At 49.0% G+C, this 15916-nt stretch overlaps 1 protein-coding gene across 2 annotated transcripts in view; it reads right to left on the bottom strand.

Annotated features, from left to right (window-relative positions):
• The window catches only part of SAFB (scaffold attachment factor B), a 34483-nt gene that overhangs the window by 1176 nt on the left and 17391 nt on the right, over positions 1–15916 (bottom strand). For both annotated transcript variants that reach the window (XM_032625170.1, XM_032625171.1), the window contains exons 6-18: positions 14043–14070; positions 12590–13100; positions 12117–12166; positions 11246–11340; positions 9337–9486; positions 9177–9259; positions 8722–8861; positions 8478–8566; positions 6783–6889; positions 4613–4900; positions 3327–3464; positions 2841–2883; positions 163–281 (exon numbers count right to left, since the gene is read on the bottom strand). In XM_032625170.1, coding sequence (XP_032481061.1) covers positions 163–281; positions 2841–2883; positions 3327–3464; positions 4613–4900; positions 6783–6889; positions 8478–8566; positions 8722–8861; positions 9177–9259; positions 9337–9486; positions 11246–11340; positions 12117–12166; positions 12590–13100; positions 14043–14070 — 1841 coding nt within the window. The remainder of the gene's footprint in view (positions 1–162; positions 282–2840; positions 2884–3326; positions 3465–4612; positions 4901–6782; positions 6890–8477; positions 8567–8721; positions 8862–9176; positions 9260–9336; positions 9487–11245; positions 11341–12116; positions 12167–12589; positions 13101–14042; positions 14071–15916) is intronic.

Genomic DNA, 15916 nt, shown 5'->3' with positions numbered 1-15916 from the left:
ATCCGATGTTGCTCAGAGAACTCAGAGGCAGCCTAGGCCGTGGCGAGTGCATTGGGCCCGCACTCAGCTTATGCCCAAGACCAGGGGTCCTCAGCCAGACACACCAATCCTGCCAGCTGGGTGAGAGGCCCCGGTGGGCACCATGGGACGTGAGACACAAACCTGGGGGGAGGAGGCAGCCCCCGGCCCTCGCTCATCCTCTTGTCAGAGCTGTATCCGCCCCACCCATCACGGGAATCCCGTCCATGGCGCTCTGGTCCTCCGTGGCGTTCGGGGTAATGCTGGACGTTAAAGGGTCAAAACGAAAGAAGGCCTCAGTACAACCCTGGATCCCAGGGCCTTTGGAGCAACAAGTTAATAATGACAAGGACAATGACTTAGACAGGAGCCCCTGCAGGCCCAAGACAGTGCCCGCAGGCCTTCTTTACACTGTCTGGGGCCACACAGGACCCTTCAGCTGGCACAACACAGCCGCACCCCCAAAGTCTGCTCAAGGCCTGGGGAGGAGCAGTGCTCATGGAGCCCAAGACCAAATTAGGTTCTCCCTAATCAGAAGGCAGAGATTCAGGCACCAATGAACTGAAGCGTGCTGGGGCTGAGCGACTGCCCCACACCAGGAATGGACCACGCTGTGCCAGGTGCTTGTGCGCTCAGAATATAATCAGGGAGCCACCAGAGCAGAAGAGCCACCAGGGATCCTTTGACATGATTCACTCCGGGGCCTGGCATCCTGTCCTGCTTTGTCCAGACATGACTCCTTGGCAGCCCAGCGGCTTACTCAGTGGCATGGCCACGTGAACTGCTTGGCCGGCACAGACCCCAGGAGGATGAAAGAGGACACCTCATACTCTAGCCCCTTTCCCTTCAACCCAAGCCCGTCCCTGCCGGCTGCAAGAAGGCCCAGGCTGACATTCACGGAGCTGGCGAGGTGGCTCTGGCTCCACAGCCCTGTTCTCTTGTTCCACAAACCTGGTCTGTGGCTTTGGGGCTTTTGCCCCAGGACTATGGTCTAACTGAGAAGGAAGGAGAAAGGCGTCCTGGTAACAAAGCTCCTTGGGGTCCCGCCCCAGCGGCCCTGTCCCCGTCTGCATCCATGGGAATCTCCCGGGCCAGGGCAGGTACACGGTGGCTCCACATGGGAGCCCTGACTTCATGGCCCTCGGCGCACTAGGCAGCACCACTGCCTGCTCCCCACGGCCGCTCGTCCCCAAATGTGTGCCCACACCGCCCTAAACACAACAAAAGGGGGTCAATCTTACAAGATAGACAAAATAGAACATTGTTCCTTCAAGGGGCAAAATCACAAGCCAACGTGTCCAGGAAAGTCAGTGCTGACAAATGTAACAAGGGCTCTCAAATGGGATTCCGCAAGTCGTTCTATGAACAACCTTCAAAGTGCACTGACTTAAAAAAAATTATAGCTCATGCTTTACACAGCTTCATTTCATTTTGGACAAACATTTAAGAATGACCTTTTATCAATAGCCTTCTGAAGACTAATCAGACAAACATTTAAAGGATGGAAGTTCATCTCAGCAAGACCTAGTTATTTAAAGCCCATTCCCATCTCTCCCTGGTGTTTTAAAATTTAACCAACCTTCTCCTGTCTAACAACCCACCCACCCACGGACCAGTCCAACAAGGCCCTGAGGCCTGTGCTGGTTTTCCCTTTCTGTGTCAGATGTCACCATTTGCTGTTCGGGGCAGCAGTTGTGTCTTACTTGTGATTATGGATGTGAGAACACAAACACTCCTCTCAGTCAGGAGAGCACTATCTAATCAGATGAGAATAGCTATCCATGATCAAGAGCAACACGGCAGGACTGGGCAAACACTTGCCGCAGACACGTATGTCATCTCATTTAACCCCCCACTCCACCTCACCCTCCCTCCCCTCCTTTCACAGCTGGAGAAACAGCCTCAGCAGAAGTGGTGGCATGGCGATGTGACCCTGGTCCTGATTCTGGAGCCTGGACATTTAACCACTGTGCTCAACGTCTCCGCCAAAGGAAACCCATGACACTAGGGGTACATTTAGCTGCATGGGAGATTTATGCCTGGGAGCAGAGAAACAGGAATCCCGTGAGGGTCATGGAATTGCTCCTGAGGTGGCAGCGAACTCCTCAGATGCAGTCAAGGAGCTTAGCCATTCCCAGCCATGTTCTCAGGCATGGAGGGAGGATAGGACTGAACGTCTGTGCTGTAGTCAGGGAGAAGACCGACCCACGGGGCAGCGATTCTGCCAGAATGATGCCCTGACCACAACTTTCCCTCATCCCTCTGATTCTCCAAGGAAACCCACTAAGAAGTCAAGGCTCTTTGGGGAAGTTCTCAATCTAAATGTAAGACAGGAAAAAAGGAGAAAACTGAGCTTGTTTTCTAATGTGTTCATCCTGCAAAGAGAAAACATGTGGGCCTGACTCAGTTGTTTCCAGAGGCTCAGCGGGGGCGGGTTAACCCTGTGACCACTGACACTCCAGGTGCACTCGGGCTCCGTGACACGAGGCATCGTGTCTAGTCAGTGCTGTGGGTCACAAGGCACTTCCCAACAGAGCCTGCCAGCCTCATGCAAGGCTCTCCAGCACTTTACTACCGGTGTAGTCACTAAGGTGTATAGAACCTTAGGGTCAAAGCCAAACAAGGCTTCAGAATACTTGTTTGAATTTTGGGCCAGCACAAAGCACAAGCTATTCACACGGTCATCCCACAGAACGTTGCAGGTGCCGCACTCCCTTACTCGTTCTTCCTCTAACTCAGGTGGAGGAGGAAGAAGGCAGGCAAAGGGAAGAGAACCAACTGTACAGGGAAAACTGTGGCTACAATCACAGCTTCTGACTTACCTGTCCTTCTCTTTCTCCCATGATTGACCTTGAACCTTCTCTCCTGAAAAAAGCAATTTAAATGAAAGCATAAGGAGAAAGATAGGTTGGTTAAGTCCCCGAACGGAATACATTTCCACTTGAACCCAGGTAATTCACACACACTCTGCTGGTTCAAGTGGGCTGGCTACCTAGAAGCCTAGAACCTAGAAGAGCCACTTGAGCTCTTTGTCATTAAGAATGAACCAGGACAGGGACTTCCCTGGTGGTCCAGTGGTTAAGACTTTGCCTTCCAACGAAGGGGCCTAGGGTTTGATCCTTGGTTGCGGAGCTAAGAAAGATCCCATGGCTCGGGGCCAAAAAACGAAAACGTAAAACAGAAGCAATATTGTAACAAATTCAATAAAGATTTTTAAAATGGTCCACATTAAAAAAAATTTAAAAAAAAGAAAAGAATGAACCAAGACAAAGAAAACATGCATCAAGCAAGCAGGGTCAGTGGCTGACCTGTCGACTGAGTGGTCAGGGTAGCGGCCCCGGTCCCTGTGGTCAAAGTCGTGGAAGCGGTCCTGGCGGTTGAAGTCAGAATGATAACGCTCATCCAGGGCGGCCCGCTTAGCTTCTGGCCAGTAAGCATCATCTCGCCTAGGAGAGGAAGCAAGAAAGAGGACATGCATTTCCCCCTCCAAATAGATTACCTTTGCGGAAGCTGGTAAACTTGACCCTCCCACTGCCCCTATCACTTCACAGAACGAGAAGGAACTTTATCATTAGCGCCCACATGAGCTGATAGTGCCTGGAGGGGTGACGTGGGATGTGACTGAAGGGCTCCATTCTTTCTTACCCCACATGCCCCTTGTCCCCCACAGAAAAGCTCAGGTCTCCCTGTAGGAGGGGATCAGTGAAGTGGGTGTCAGCAGATCCCCTCTGGGAACCTCTCACGGCCATGAGGGTCGGCCAGTCTACCAGGACAATTATTAGTACACTGCTGTCCTTCTATCCCAATGCAGACTTGACCCAGCAGACACCAGGTGGGGAGGACTTTCAGTAGCACTTGAAATGTACTGGTTCAAAAACATTTCTGACCATAACAGACTCTCCCCTCAGTATCTTGTAAAATGCATGAAAAGTCCTAAGACACCTTAAAGGCACTTTACAGAAGTCTCCCTGTTACATTACACAGGGACCTCTCTAACCCATGCCAGTAGAAAGATTAAAGCAAAGGAACAAACACACACCACCAGGCAGTCTGCCCCAAGACACCATGCATGTAGAAAAGCGGATAGGATCATTGCTAGGATTATCACCCCAGACTCCTGACAGCAAGATCTGAGACAGGCCTGTCACTGGTGGTTAGCGTTTTAGTATTTGTATGGCACATCAGCATGTCTGGGGAATTAAAACCAATCTCATTAACAGAATGAACCAACACAAATTACTGCAATGATTACAAAACCTGGAAGGTGCCCAGAAGGAGGTGCTGGCCGCGTGCCCAGCCCCATGTGTTATGCGCTGCTCTGGGTGTCTGAACTCCTTCCTGGGGGAGGGGGCGGTGGTCTGTGCTGGGACCTGAACCTAATGATTTAATAAGCACCACTTTATCCAACCATTTCTCCACCGATTTCAAACTATCTCAGGTTCCCAGATGAAGTAATACCAAATTTGACCGTAACAAGTACCTGTGCTTCCTTTTAAGTAAAAATCGTTGTGTTAACAGGACTCTGGGGACCACAGCACAATTCTAAACACCAGGGACCACCTCAGGGGCGGCGGCTAGGAGTGGCGTGGCTTACCGCCCGTCGTCGTAGGGCCTCCGCACGGCGGGCCGCCGCTCCTGCTCATAGCGCAGCTCCTGTTGGCGCCGCAGCTCCTCGCGCTCGTGGTGGATGCGCTCCTGCTCGCGCCTGCGCTCGTGCTCCACGCGCATGCGCTCGCGCTCCAGCCGCTCCCGCTCCAGCCGCTCCCGCTCCAGGCGATGTCTGTGGAAAGCCAGCCTCTCGCGGGCGATGAGCAGCCGCTTGCGCTCCTCCCGCTCCAGCTGCGCTTGCATGCACTGCTCTCGCTCACTGCGCTCGCGCACCCTGGAGGCAAAGAGTAGAGGCTGCAAGGGCCTAGGAGCCGCAGCAGCGCCCAGTGCTGAGGGCCTCTCCCAGCAGGGGGAGCTATGGATGGAGCCACGGCTCCGCCCTGGGGTGGGATGGGGGGCCCGGGCTGCAGATACACTTAGCAACAAGGGCCAGCGGCCGCTGGGTGGTGGACGCAGCCCGGCTGTGCAGGACCCCGCCAAGGCTGAGGGCACTGACAGCCTGCTTTTGCAGGTGATACTGATGGTGCCCAGCGCGCTTCCCTCCAGTCTCCGTGTACAGCTGCCAGGTTGTCTCCTGTCTATCCTCTGCTCTGTGTTTAGACACATAATCATACCAGCAGAAATGTCTAATCTTGCCTTACTTTGTGTCTGCGTCTTAGAAAAAAATGGCTGCAGCTTCCTTGCTTTCAGGCACCATGTCCTGGACCCTGTGTGTCCCCACCTCGACAGATGTACGGCATGCTTTTGGGAAGGAGCCCACGGAGTGAGAGGCCACAGTTTACATGACCACTCGCAGACGTGGGCCTTCTGGTTGTACCCAGCCTCAGGGAAATGGCCACCCCGCCCCATTTTCTTAGCACAGGTTCCTCTCAGGCAAGTTGGGGGAAGTGGCATTGCTCGGTCTGGAACACCAGGATTCAGAAGCCCATGCTACCTCGGGACCGCTCTCCAGGCTGCTGTGCCCCCGGACAGGTCACTCCCACCACTACAAGCATCCATCTCCCCCCACTGTATTTCAGATCAAAATAATGGATGGAAAACCAGTCTCACTGCAGTTTTCACCTGCATGTCGCTGATGCCTGGTGAGGCTGAACGACGTTTCATGTTTCATGACCATATGTACACAGCCCCTTCTGTCCATCTTCTATCAGGTTATTTTTTATCTATTTCAAAAACACCTTTACTACCATCTGTCACACATCTCTGCACTTTCTCTTTGGTCTTTCATTGTATAGAAATTTTAATTTAGTCTACCTCTCCTTTATAAGTTTTCAGTCCTTTCAAAAGTTCAAACTCATAAATATATTTACTTTTGCATTACACGGATAACTAATTTTTATGTTTATGTTCAGCCAGCAGTTTATGTTGACAATTTGTAGTGATGTGAGCCAGAGATCCAAAGGACTGTCCGAAGGCACAGCCAAGTGACCTGAAGCCATTCTGGGACGAGCCCGTCCTCTTCTCACTAGTGGGAAATGTCACTTTTATCATGTTAAACTCCCACACGCACACGGGTCAGTTCTACTCATTTGCTAATTACTTCATCAAAACCGCACTTTTTCTCTGCCCACTGCCTTTCCCTTTCCAGCACAAAGTTCTGTACGGCGTACTACAGAAAACAGTGCTCCTGCCCCCTTTCTCAGTCTCATTCTGCTAGCCTTTTTACTAATGGTTCTTACTTTTTAAACTACAGTTAAAATTTTTTTTCTTGATAGGAAACATTAACTGTCACTCAACGTGATCGACGTCATTTCTGTTTAGTTTTTAAAAATTATGAGGACCTTGTCTTGGGCTTATTTAAGGATGAGGACCTCTCAGCTCTCTCACTGGGTCTGTCCTACTGTTTTTCCCTATTCACAGCTTCTGGAGCAAATTTGCTATGTTCTGTTAACTAGCACTACCGTCCCAGGAAAGCATTCCATCTCCCTGCCATTGCTACCTCCCAGAATCTTCAAAATATCTGTCTGAGAAAACAGTTTGAAAAAAGTCACAGAAGGAAGCCAGTGCACAGGAAGTCTGTGAACTAAAAGCCAAAGGAGCAGAAGTTTAAAGCAATATTCCACCCACAGGGGACTTGAAAATATCCTCCCAGGACAGAGTTATCACCAGTCAACGGCAACACCCAAACCAGTCCACATTCCTGGATTCTGACTCACCTGCGGGACTCTGAGTCTCGTGACTTCCTCGACTCTTTGACTTTATCAAAGGACACAACAGACCGCTTCTCCCTGCTAGCCGATTTGCGATCCTGGCTCTTGGAAACCTGGTTCACCAAGAAACATTGAAAAGTTAAGGTAGAAACAACAACAGGAAGAATCAGGTGTGTCCAGGTCCAAGCATCCAAGATCAGAAGAGAAGATGAACGTTTAACGAAACAATCAGATAACAAAGCCTTCTCTCCTAAGGAACTTCATGTTTGCTTATCGTAATTCAGAGTCACAGACTGTCATTACCATTTAATGCTAAAATATGACTCATCGAGTTCTTTCACTAGTCAAATGGAAACGAGTATCTTACCAGAAACTTTTTGTAAGATAAAAAAGTATTTTTTTTCACTTTGTCTTTTGCGTCCCAAACACATTCTTTAATATTAAACATGCAGCGATGCCCAATTGAGGCTGCTTCTGGTATGTTTGAGGATTCCTTATTTGTGCCAACTGCATTATTTTTTGAGATCTACCCGCCTCAGCCCTCAAATTCACACTTCCAATTTGCCATTCTACATCATTTATTATAAAGTAAGGGGAAACCGCCCTAACACAGTAAAATATTTGCACAAACACAGGCAGACTGAAATGCCATAATAGAAATGTCAGCTTGCAAATGGTCCACAACATTCAGAAGCTTAAACGGTTTATCTTCTGGGCAGCACAGGTTAACATGGCAGGCCTGAGGCTGGTGTTAGAGAACTTGGCTTTCAGAGTGTCCCTAGTCAAGAGTTAACTGGCAAAAGTGGTTCACTGTGCCCAGACCATGCAAACGATGATTTCTGCTGAAAACCTGCTCTCCTTCGGTACTTGCCTGGAGAGGGGCCTACGTGACCAGCCCCAGTAAAAACCCTGGGAGCTGAGGCTACAACGGGCCTCCCTGGGCAGAAGTATCACCCTCAAGCGGCTGCACTGTCGCTGTTGCGGGAGCCATCACGGGAGGGAGAACACAAAGGAGCTGGCAGTGTCCCCTCCAGACTCCCCACACCTGTCTTTCCCCACTTGCCCAGCTGTGTATCCTCTCTGCCATCACTGAAGCCAATCTTGACTGTGACTACAACTATGTGCTGAGTCCAGGGGGGCCCCCAGTGGATCTCAGAATGTGGGTAGCCTTGGGGATCTGGACCCACATCCATCAAAGTTGTAAGCCTGTCAAAAGTTGAACGTATGAATATCAACAGCTACCCATGACCCCAGTGGCAGGCAGAGTGAAGTGGTAAGAACCTAAGACTGGCACTCTGTGGATTCCGTGTTCTGTGGAGCATCTGCAAGTAGTTAGAGTATGGACTGGCTGTAAAGGCGGGCCGGAAGGCTGGCTGGGTCACACGGGGGTTTAGGAATGCACGATGAGAGCTGCTGAAACTTCCAGGCTGGCAAGGAAAATGGACTACTGTACCCTGATTCAGGCAAACATAGCCAACCACTCCCATAACTGAATTTGAAAATTAGTTATAAAAGATGAAAAAGCAACAATTCTTATCATACAAACTATGAAGCAAAGCTTTTAAACTTTCCCATTTTTAAAGTTCAAAAAACCCTACATTTTGAAAAGGCTGACAACTTTTCTCAAGCTCAAGAAGCCCCTAAAACACACATAGGAACGTCAGAGGAAATAAATACCCTAGGTGGGAAAGGAACACTCACTCTGTCTTTGGATCCTGATGTTTTGACACTGATAACAGGTACACCTTTAGATTTATCCATCACCACAGTCCGCTCAGTTCCTCGACTTCCTACAGGAAGAAAGGAGCAAGATAAGAAGCAGCACCTCCAAATGAGGAACAACAATCAACTCCATAGGCAACAAATGTAGTTTGTGTTGCCAACTAACCACACCAGCTAGGAACAGAACACAAGGTGAAATCTCCCATACCCATCGGTCAGCTACCTGATTTTGTGGTTCGAGATCGTTCTGAAGGGCCAGGTTTCTGATCATCCTGATCTTTGCTCTTTTCTCCACTTCCATCTTCACTCTTTTTAGCATCATCTTTTCTGTCGGGCTTCTCTTCTCTCTTAAGGTTTGCAGATCTAAAAATAACACCCCAGACACAAGTGGGTGAGAAGAGATATCGAGGGAAAAAAGCCAGTGACGATGACAGGACTCTTGCAATGAGCACCAAGTGATGAGGAGGCTGCCTCAAAGGCATCAATAGGATGGAGAACAAGGAGCCTGCAGAGGGACTGGAGTCATCTCCCAGGACTAGTGGTGAAACCGTCCTCAACGAATGCAGAAAAGTAAAGGGGGTGAGGGCCTCACAGCCTTCCCCATCCGTGGAAAACGTGAAGGACGTGAAATGAAGAAAAGGGTCACCTTGGCCACAATCCCCTCGGGAAGAGAAATACCTGTCAGCATTGCTAGACTTCTCTTTTTTCCCCTCCCCTTCTCTTTTGTCAGAAGTTTTCTTCCCAGCAGGTTCATTTTTTGCCTGAAAAAGAGAATCAGGTGGAAGTATTACCTTATTTCCTAACATGGTCACATCCCGGGAAGAAAACAGCCCCTTACTTTTTCTACTGAGATCATCTTCCCGTGGAGCTCTGTTTTGTGCAGGTGGTTAATGCATTTTGTGGCCTCTTCCGCGGTGGACATGGTAACAAAGCCGTAGCAGCGAGCTCCAGGACTCCGGGCGTTGGTCACAACCTTGGCGCCCACCACCTTGAAGGAAAGCACACAAATATGGCTCGGACACGAAGCCCGCCCACAGATCCCGACACTGCAGTTCATGCTGCGCCCCCCCCCGCCCCCCACCAGAGACCCTGAGGACAGGTGGACAAGTAGCAGGTAGAGGCTGGGGAGGGTAATGCTCCTGTCTGGCTGCTCCTCCTCCATCCTGCCTGCTCCTCTAGGCACCAGGATGACAGCGTGGACGACAGAGAAAGTGAAGCAGAAGGCAGAGTCCGGCCAGCAGGCCGTTAACACTATGTAAAATTTGCAAAGCAATGTTTCTGAATATGCAGTCATCTACGTGGCCAATGAAGTAGGAAAACATATCTACAGAAGGAGCGACGGGACAGGTTCATAAAGAGCGCTCTGTAATGAAGAGCCCATCCTACTACTAACAAAACAAATTCAAAGAGATGTTTCAGGCACTACAGATACATCCTTATATGCTATTTAACTCTCCCAACAACCTCAGTAAGCTGAAGTTAGGAACATCCTTTTATGGCAGAAGGCACCACAGCTCAGGAGAGGTCCCACTGGAACCAGTGGCCATGGCCAGTATTCAGATTCACTGTGCCACATGGAGTCTTACCCCCAAAGGAAGGTTTCAGAGTGGTCTGGTCCCTTATTCGAGCCAGCAGTGAACCCAAGACACTGCAGGCTCCAGGCTGACACTTCCCTGCTGAGAGCAGCCATCTACTTTGAGGGCCACAGCAGAATCAAGAAAAGGGTCCCACCTTGTATTATTGAGGCCCAGGGAGTTGTGAGTCATTTTGAGAAACATGTCAAGTTTAGTTTTCCTTGTTAGTTCCTGAATGTCAACAACCAAGGTAAATGACGTTGGTTTTCTCAGTTATCATTGCTGAACCCTTACTACGAACACGAGCCTGTGCTAAGTCTCACTTGGCCAAGGCTGACTGAGAGACAAGGAGGCACAGGTGCAGCGGTTTATCTGGAAGCGAGTCCAGGAAGCATAGGGAGGAAGGGGGAGAGGAAGGGGGAGAGGAAGGGGGAGAAAGAGGAGGAACTAAAGGCAACACACGGGGGACTGCAGTTGGCACTCAGGCGGGGAGGTGGCCCACCTGGGCGTCACGGCCACCCCTGCTGGGCTGAGGATGGAGGGAGACAGGCAGGGGTGGCAGAGAAGAGGGGGCCAGAGCTACCCAGCTGGGGGTGAAAGCAGGTGGGCAGAGGCAGGGCACCATCAGCTCTGCTCCAGTTACACACGCCATCGGAAGGAGGCAGCAACTTTGAGGGCCCCCAGGTGACGAGATGAGGTTCACACGGGAGAGGCGACATGCCCTGGCCACACAACTCTGAGCGGCAGAGCTGGGGCCCATAGCTGTCCACACCGGCCAGGCTCCCCAGATCTTGTTTGTAACCGTATCTACAGCTTCATTCTGTAATCACCACCATCTCACGAAAATGCTACCAGCACCTTCCCACCCTGCCCTCTGCTCCACCCTCCACAGCCCTCCCTGGATTTAAGGCCTAAAGCCAGAGAAATGGATTCAGAAAGGTATCAAGTCGTGTGGTGGCTTGGGGGCCGGGGAAAGGTGAGAAATACAAAGTGGACGTGGGCTCTGGGAACTCCCACTGGGCTTGCATCTCTCCCCGTGGAGGGGCGGACCTGCCACGAGCAATGTGAAGTCAAAGAGCGGCACGGTCACTCAAAGTCCTCACTGCATGGGGACAATAATCTGCGCGTAGAAGCCATACTGCATGGGCTTAAAAATATCATCCCCGGTCTTACCTTCCCATACTTGCTGAAAAGATTCTTCAAATCTGTAGCTCTGGTGGTAGAAGAAAGTCCACTAACCCAGAAATTCCTACCACAACTGCTACGACCTATCACAAAAAAAGTTCAGGTAAAAAACACGACAGCAACAAAATCCTGAGTCTCATTCCAAACCAGACACTTTCCCTTCTTGTCCCAGATGCCAGCAGTACCCAAAGCCGGCTGGGGTGTGGGGCCCCGCCCACTGTCCTTACACAAGCTCTGCGCACTAGGCAGACGGGACCACTGGCAACGCCATTACTATGGCGAGTCGGGGGCTGCTCAGCCCGTGGGAGAGTCCCTTAGCTACCACATGGCATCATCCAATCCAGTGAGGCGACTTTGGAATGTAAGACAGGTGCTATCAGTGTGGAACCACAGAGCACAACCTACCCCTGGTTTTTGTTCTTCTTAGAACACTGATTAAGGAGGAATCTGGACCAGCAAAACTACTTCTCAATCAGTGAATCAATAAAGGGCTCTGGTGTTGATAAATCTGTAATACCAGGGAAACTGCCCCCCACAGCCCCAAAGTATCTGAAACTCGAAGCATTTTCTCCATCTGCAAGTGTCACCATGGCTAAGGAGGTTGCAAATCAGAGGGTCAGTCAGGATGGAGGAGCTCAAAGCCCTCTGGCAAAATCAAGCATGAGCATCAAATCGATGTGTCAACTCTGCCCTGCAACCCAGAATCTGCAGTGAGGAGCAGGGGACAGAGTGGAGAAAAGGCTTCAAGACGGGCTCACAGGCACATGTGAGGCAGAAATGGGTGTGGACAGCCCAGAACCAAACACCCGCCACCGTGGGGGCCAAACATGCTCTCGGGGACGATGCCACGCTGACCTACCCTTTTCCTCTTTGGAAAGCCTTTTGGTATCCAAGTCATCTTCGACAGAACTAGAGACAAAAGACAATGTCACTCCAGAAGGAAGAAGCAGACAGGAAACAAACTCAAAATTATAAAATACGTGCTGAGGTTGCATACCTACCCGAAATTTAGTTCTGAAAAAATGATACCCCGACAAACGTGTATTGGAAATCTGACCTAACCATAAGATTTCAGACCCACAGGAGTTAATTAATTCTGCTGGGCTAAAGATAATTAGGAAGAATTAAAGAAAACAACCATGATAGGTTGAGAAAAGAAAAAAGATTATGTAATCAGCTTAAAATAAACAAAGAGAAATAAAACATTCTTTAGAAGTAAACTACAATTGCATCAGTCTGGCTGGCCAATTGCAGAAACAACAGCTTATGTGTGTCATTAAATGACCAATGAAAAGGAGATAGCGTCTGGTCTAAAACTGAGAAAAAACAAACCTCATTTTCTGATCAGCGCCCTCACTGGCTGAGGACTCTTTAGGAGCCGGAGGGACTTCATTACAAGCTTCAAAAGCAAACTTCTTCACGTCTTCTTTGCTATCCCTGGGGTCTGGGCTTGAGGCTTCTGGGGGCGCTTCCGAGGCCTCCTCGCTACAGGCTTCCGTGTGCTCTGAGGCTTTACTACTCTGCTCAACTGGCTTCTCTAGCCCTACAGGCTCACAGTCCGTCCTCTCGCCATCGCCTGTCTGCTCCACGGGCTCCCTTTTCACTACCGCTAACAGGGTGTCTGCCTTGCTCGACTGAGCTTGTGCTGTTGACTCGCTGGCCAAATCTAAATCACCCTCCTCCGGATGGGCGCTGTCAAAAAGGTCCTCTTCCTCCGCAAGCTTTCTGTCTGGCCCCACGCTACTTGTTTCCTGTGCAAATGGCTGCTCCAGCTCGGAACCTTCTTCTTTTACTGGCTCAGATTTACAAGTTTCCCCCAAAATGTCGAGTATTTTCTCATTTTCTACGGATTTAACAGGAATAGAATGGCACAAGGTTTAATTACCAGGGAAATAAAGCAATCACAAATGTGGAACTGGCACGGCTGCCACACTAACACGAAGAGAACTGCTAGCTACACAGAGATTGGAAAACCCGCGGGTACACAAAGTTACACTGGTTACACTACCTGCGCTCCAACCGCCTGCGAGAGCAAGCCTCTATGCTACATGGAAGAGAAAAGCATCCCAGAGATTTAACCCCCATAACCTTCTGGCTGATTCTTGACAGTCTTCATTCTGTCGTCGTTTATATATGACTCTTCCAAATTTAGCTTCCAAAGTCCAAGTTGCTTAACTGAATGTATCACCATTCACTGAACAGCTCAATTTCCAAATTTCTTTGAATTTCTTTTAACAGAACAGTCCAACATGAAAACCAGAATCTCTTCCATCGGTGCTCTGAGATATTTGCAGTCCAGAAAGTGAACAGTTATTTGTTTGGAATTCTCATGAAGAAACTCTTTCCTCTTCTGGAATCCAGTTACGTCTCAATGTTTTAAACCGTATCTCCCTACCACTGCCTGCACTGCCTGAATTAAAAACCACAAAGTTATGATACTGCCCAATATCACAAGATCTGTTCTGTGGGGTACAGAGGTATTTGCTCTCGAGAGGCATGCAAACTCTCTCTACATACGTTTAAGTGCCATGTACATTTAAAAAGGCATGAGACAGTTTCATCTCACCAATACATTTTGCGAAATGAGAAGTTAGCCACTTTCACAGATCTGGTGATATGGCTGGGTTTCCAATCTCTATGATCCTGGTATGTTCTGGATCGTAAACCTTTAGAACAATGTATACTACAGTAAGGTAACTTTTTAAAATTAAAGAATTCAAATTAGAGAAGGTGGAAAACTAGAATGATTCCAAACCCCGCTGCTAAGTTTTTCATTTAACAGTACCTGGCTCCAAGGATGGCTCTTCAATTTCCTGCAACAAAAAATATAAATAAGATTGTGCCAGATGGATGAAACCTAGAATTTATTTACACCAAAAACTGTAATAACTAAAAAGGGAATTTTAAAAACACAGACAAGGGACCTCACAAATACAACAGGTGGAGAACCTGCTCGTTCTGGGCAAGAGCCCACACAGCTGGCATCCCACCTCATTCACCTTGGCCCCAAGCCCCACAGCCCAGGACCCTCTCAAAGGGCCTGGTTTATTACTGTGTTGTTTGCTTTGCTGCACTTCCCAGCTCCTGGCAACATTTTATCACTTTTAATGGTGATGAACCCATCACATGCTTGTCTGTCCCTCTAAATCGTCTTAAACACTGCCCTGGAGGGCAGTGTTTTCATTTTTTCTATCTTTAGTGCCTAGTAGAATGCCTGACACATATCAGATAATCAATTTTCACTTAATTAATATAGCATTAGTTTCCAAAAATTGAAAAGATCGAGGGAAAGAAGGCACAGGTGGCTTGACCCCTGCTCTTTGAATGGTCATACCACCCCTGCCCACCTGGTCAACTGAGCCCTCTCCAGTGTTACGGATACCTGCTTCTTTATCTCTTCTAAACAACAACCCACCAGGCAGCCCTAATTCCTAAATATCCCTCCAACCCTTCCCAGGAAGCCCTGTCAAGTCACACCATTGTTATTCCTTGCCGACAGTAGCGCTGGTTTTACCACCCCCATTCCCACCTCCCTCTCCAGCAGGGCCATCTGCACCTCACCCCACCCCTGACCAAGTCCTACACATCCCTCGGCATTTAGCTTAGGGGCCACCTCGTCATAGAGAGGCTGCCCAACTAAAGGAAGGGCCTTTTCTCAATATGTGGCCCCTGACCCCTACGTTCCCTCTGCACAAACTACAATATTCTGGAATTCCAGCCAACGCTGATAAGCACTGTCTAGGTTCCAGGCACAAATTCAAGCACCTTACTATATATATATTAACCAATCATCACACAGCCCTAGCAGGTTGGTACTATTAGTATCATCCTTCTTTTCACAGATTAGGAGACAGGCACAGAGTGGCTGACAAACTTCCTCAAGGACACACAGCAAAGCCAAGATTTAAGCAAAGGCTATGTGACTGAGAGTCTGTTTATCAGTCCAGGCCGCAACTCATCGCTCTGTTTACACAGGAAGGATGGACACCAACCTTTCTTCTCATGCATTGACACAGCACAGGTGCTTAGCATATAAGTTACATGGACGTGAATGGTTTGCAACTTCCACTGGGCACTGACCTGCCATTCTGGGGAGCCCTAGGAAACTGTTCACTTTCATAATAGTTTCATTTATTTGTAATCAACTCTTTTTCATTTCATGCTGGGAATTAAAGATTCTACACTGAAGGAAACAATCATTTTAGGCAGAACAATTCTCTCCTGACTTTCCCTAGAGAAAAACGCATATGTTTCTATTTGTCTCTGAGAGGGGCTATATATAAGCGTCTGGTTAGGATAATACATACAGGAGTCTTTGACCTACAGAGACACTCAAGAAAATGACAAGACCCGCTCCTCCTTTCCCTTCTGAGTCAGGAACAGGTTGTGTCACTTTGCAGCTGGAGAGAGACATCAGCCCTAAAGATGAATGGGGTTTCACCAAGTTTCCTTGAGATTTGTACCCCCAAGGCCGGGGTTCTGGCTCGCTAATAACAAACCTTGCCCCTGCCTGGCAGAAGCAAGTGAAGATCTTGTCTGAAAGGTGATTTCCAATTAAGCAGCATAGGTGACATTATTAAAACAAACAAAAAACAAGGACTGGCATAAGGTGACTGGCAGCTTGCTTACGACTGGCCTAAGTATTTTCATTTCCTCACA

The sequence above is a fragment of the Phocoena sinus genome, chromosome 3, assembly GCF_008692025.1.
Source record: "Phocoena sinus isolate mPhoSin1 chromosome 3, mPhoSin1.pri, whole genome shotgun sequence".
Taxonomy (NCBI): Eukaryota; Metazoa; Chordata; class Mammalia; order Artiodactyla; family Phocoenidae; genus Phocoena; species Phocoena sinus.
The sequence above is the reverse complement of the archived record's forward strand: the minus strand, read 5'-3'. Positions and strand labels throughout refer to the sequence as shown.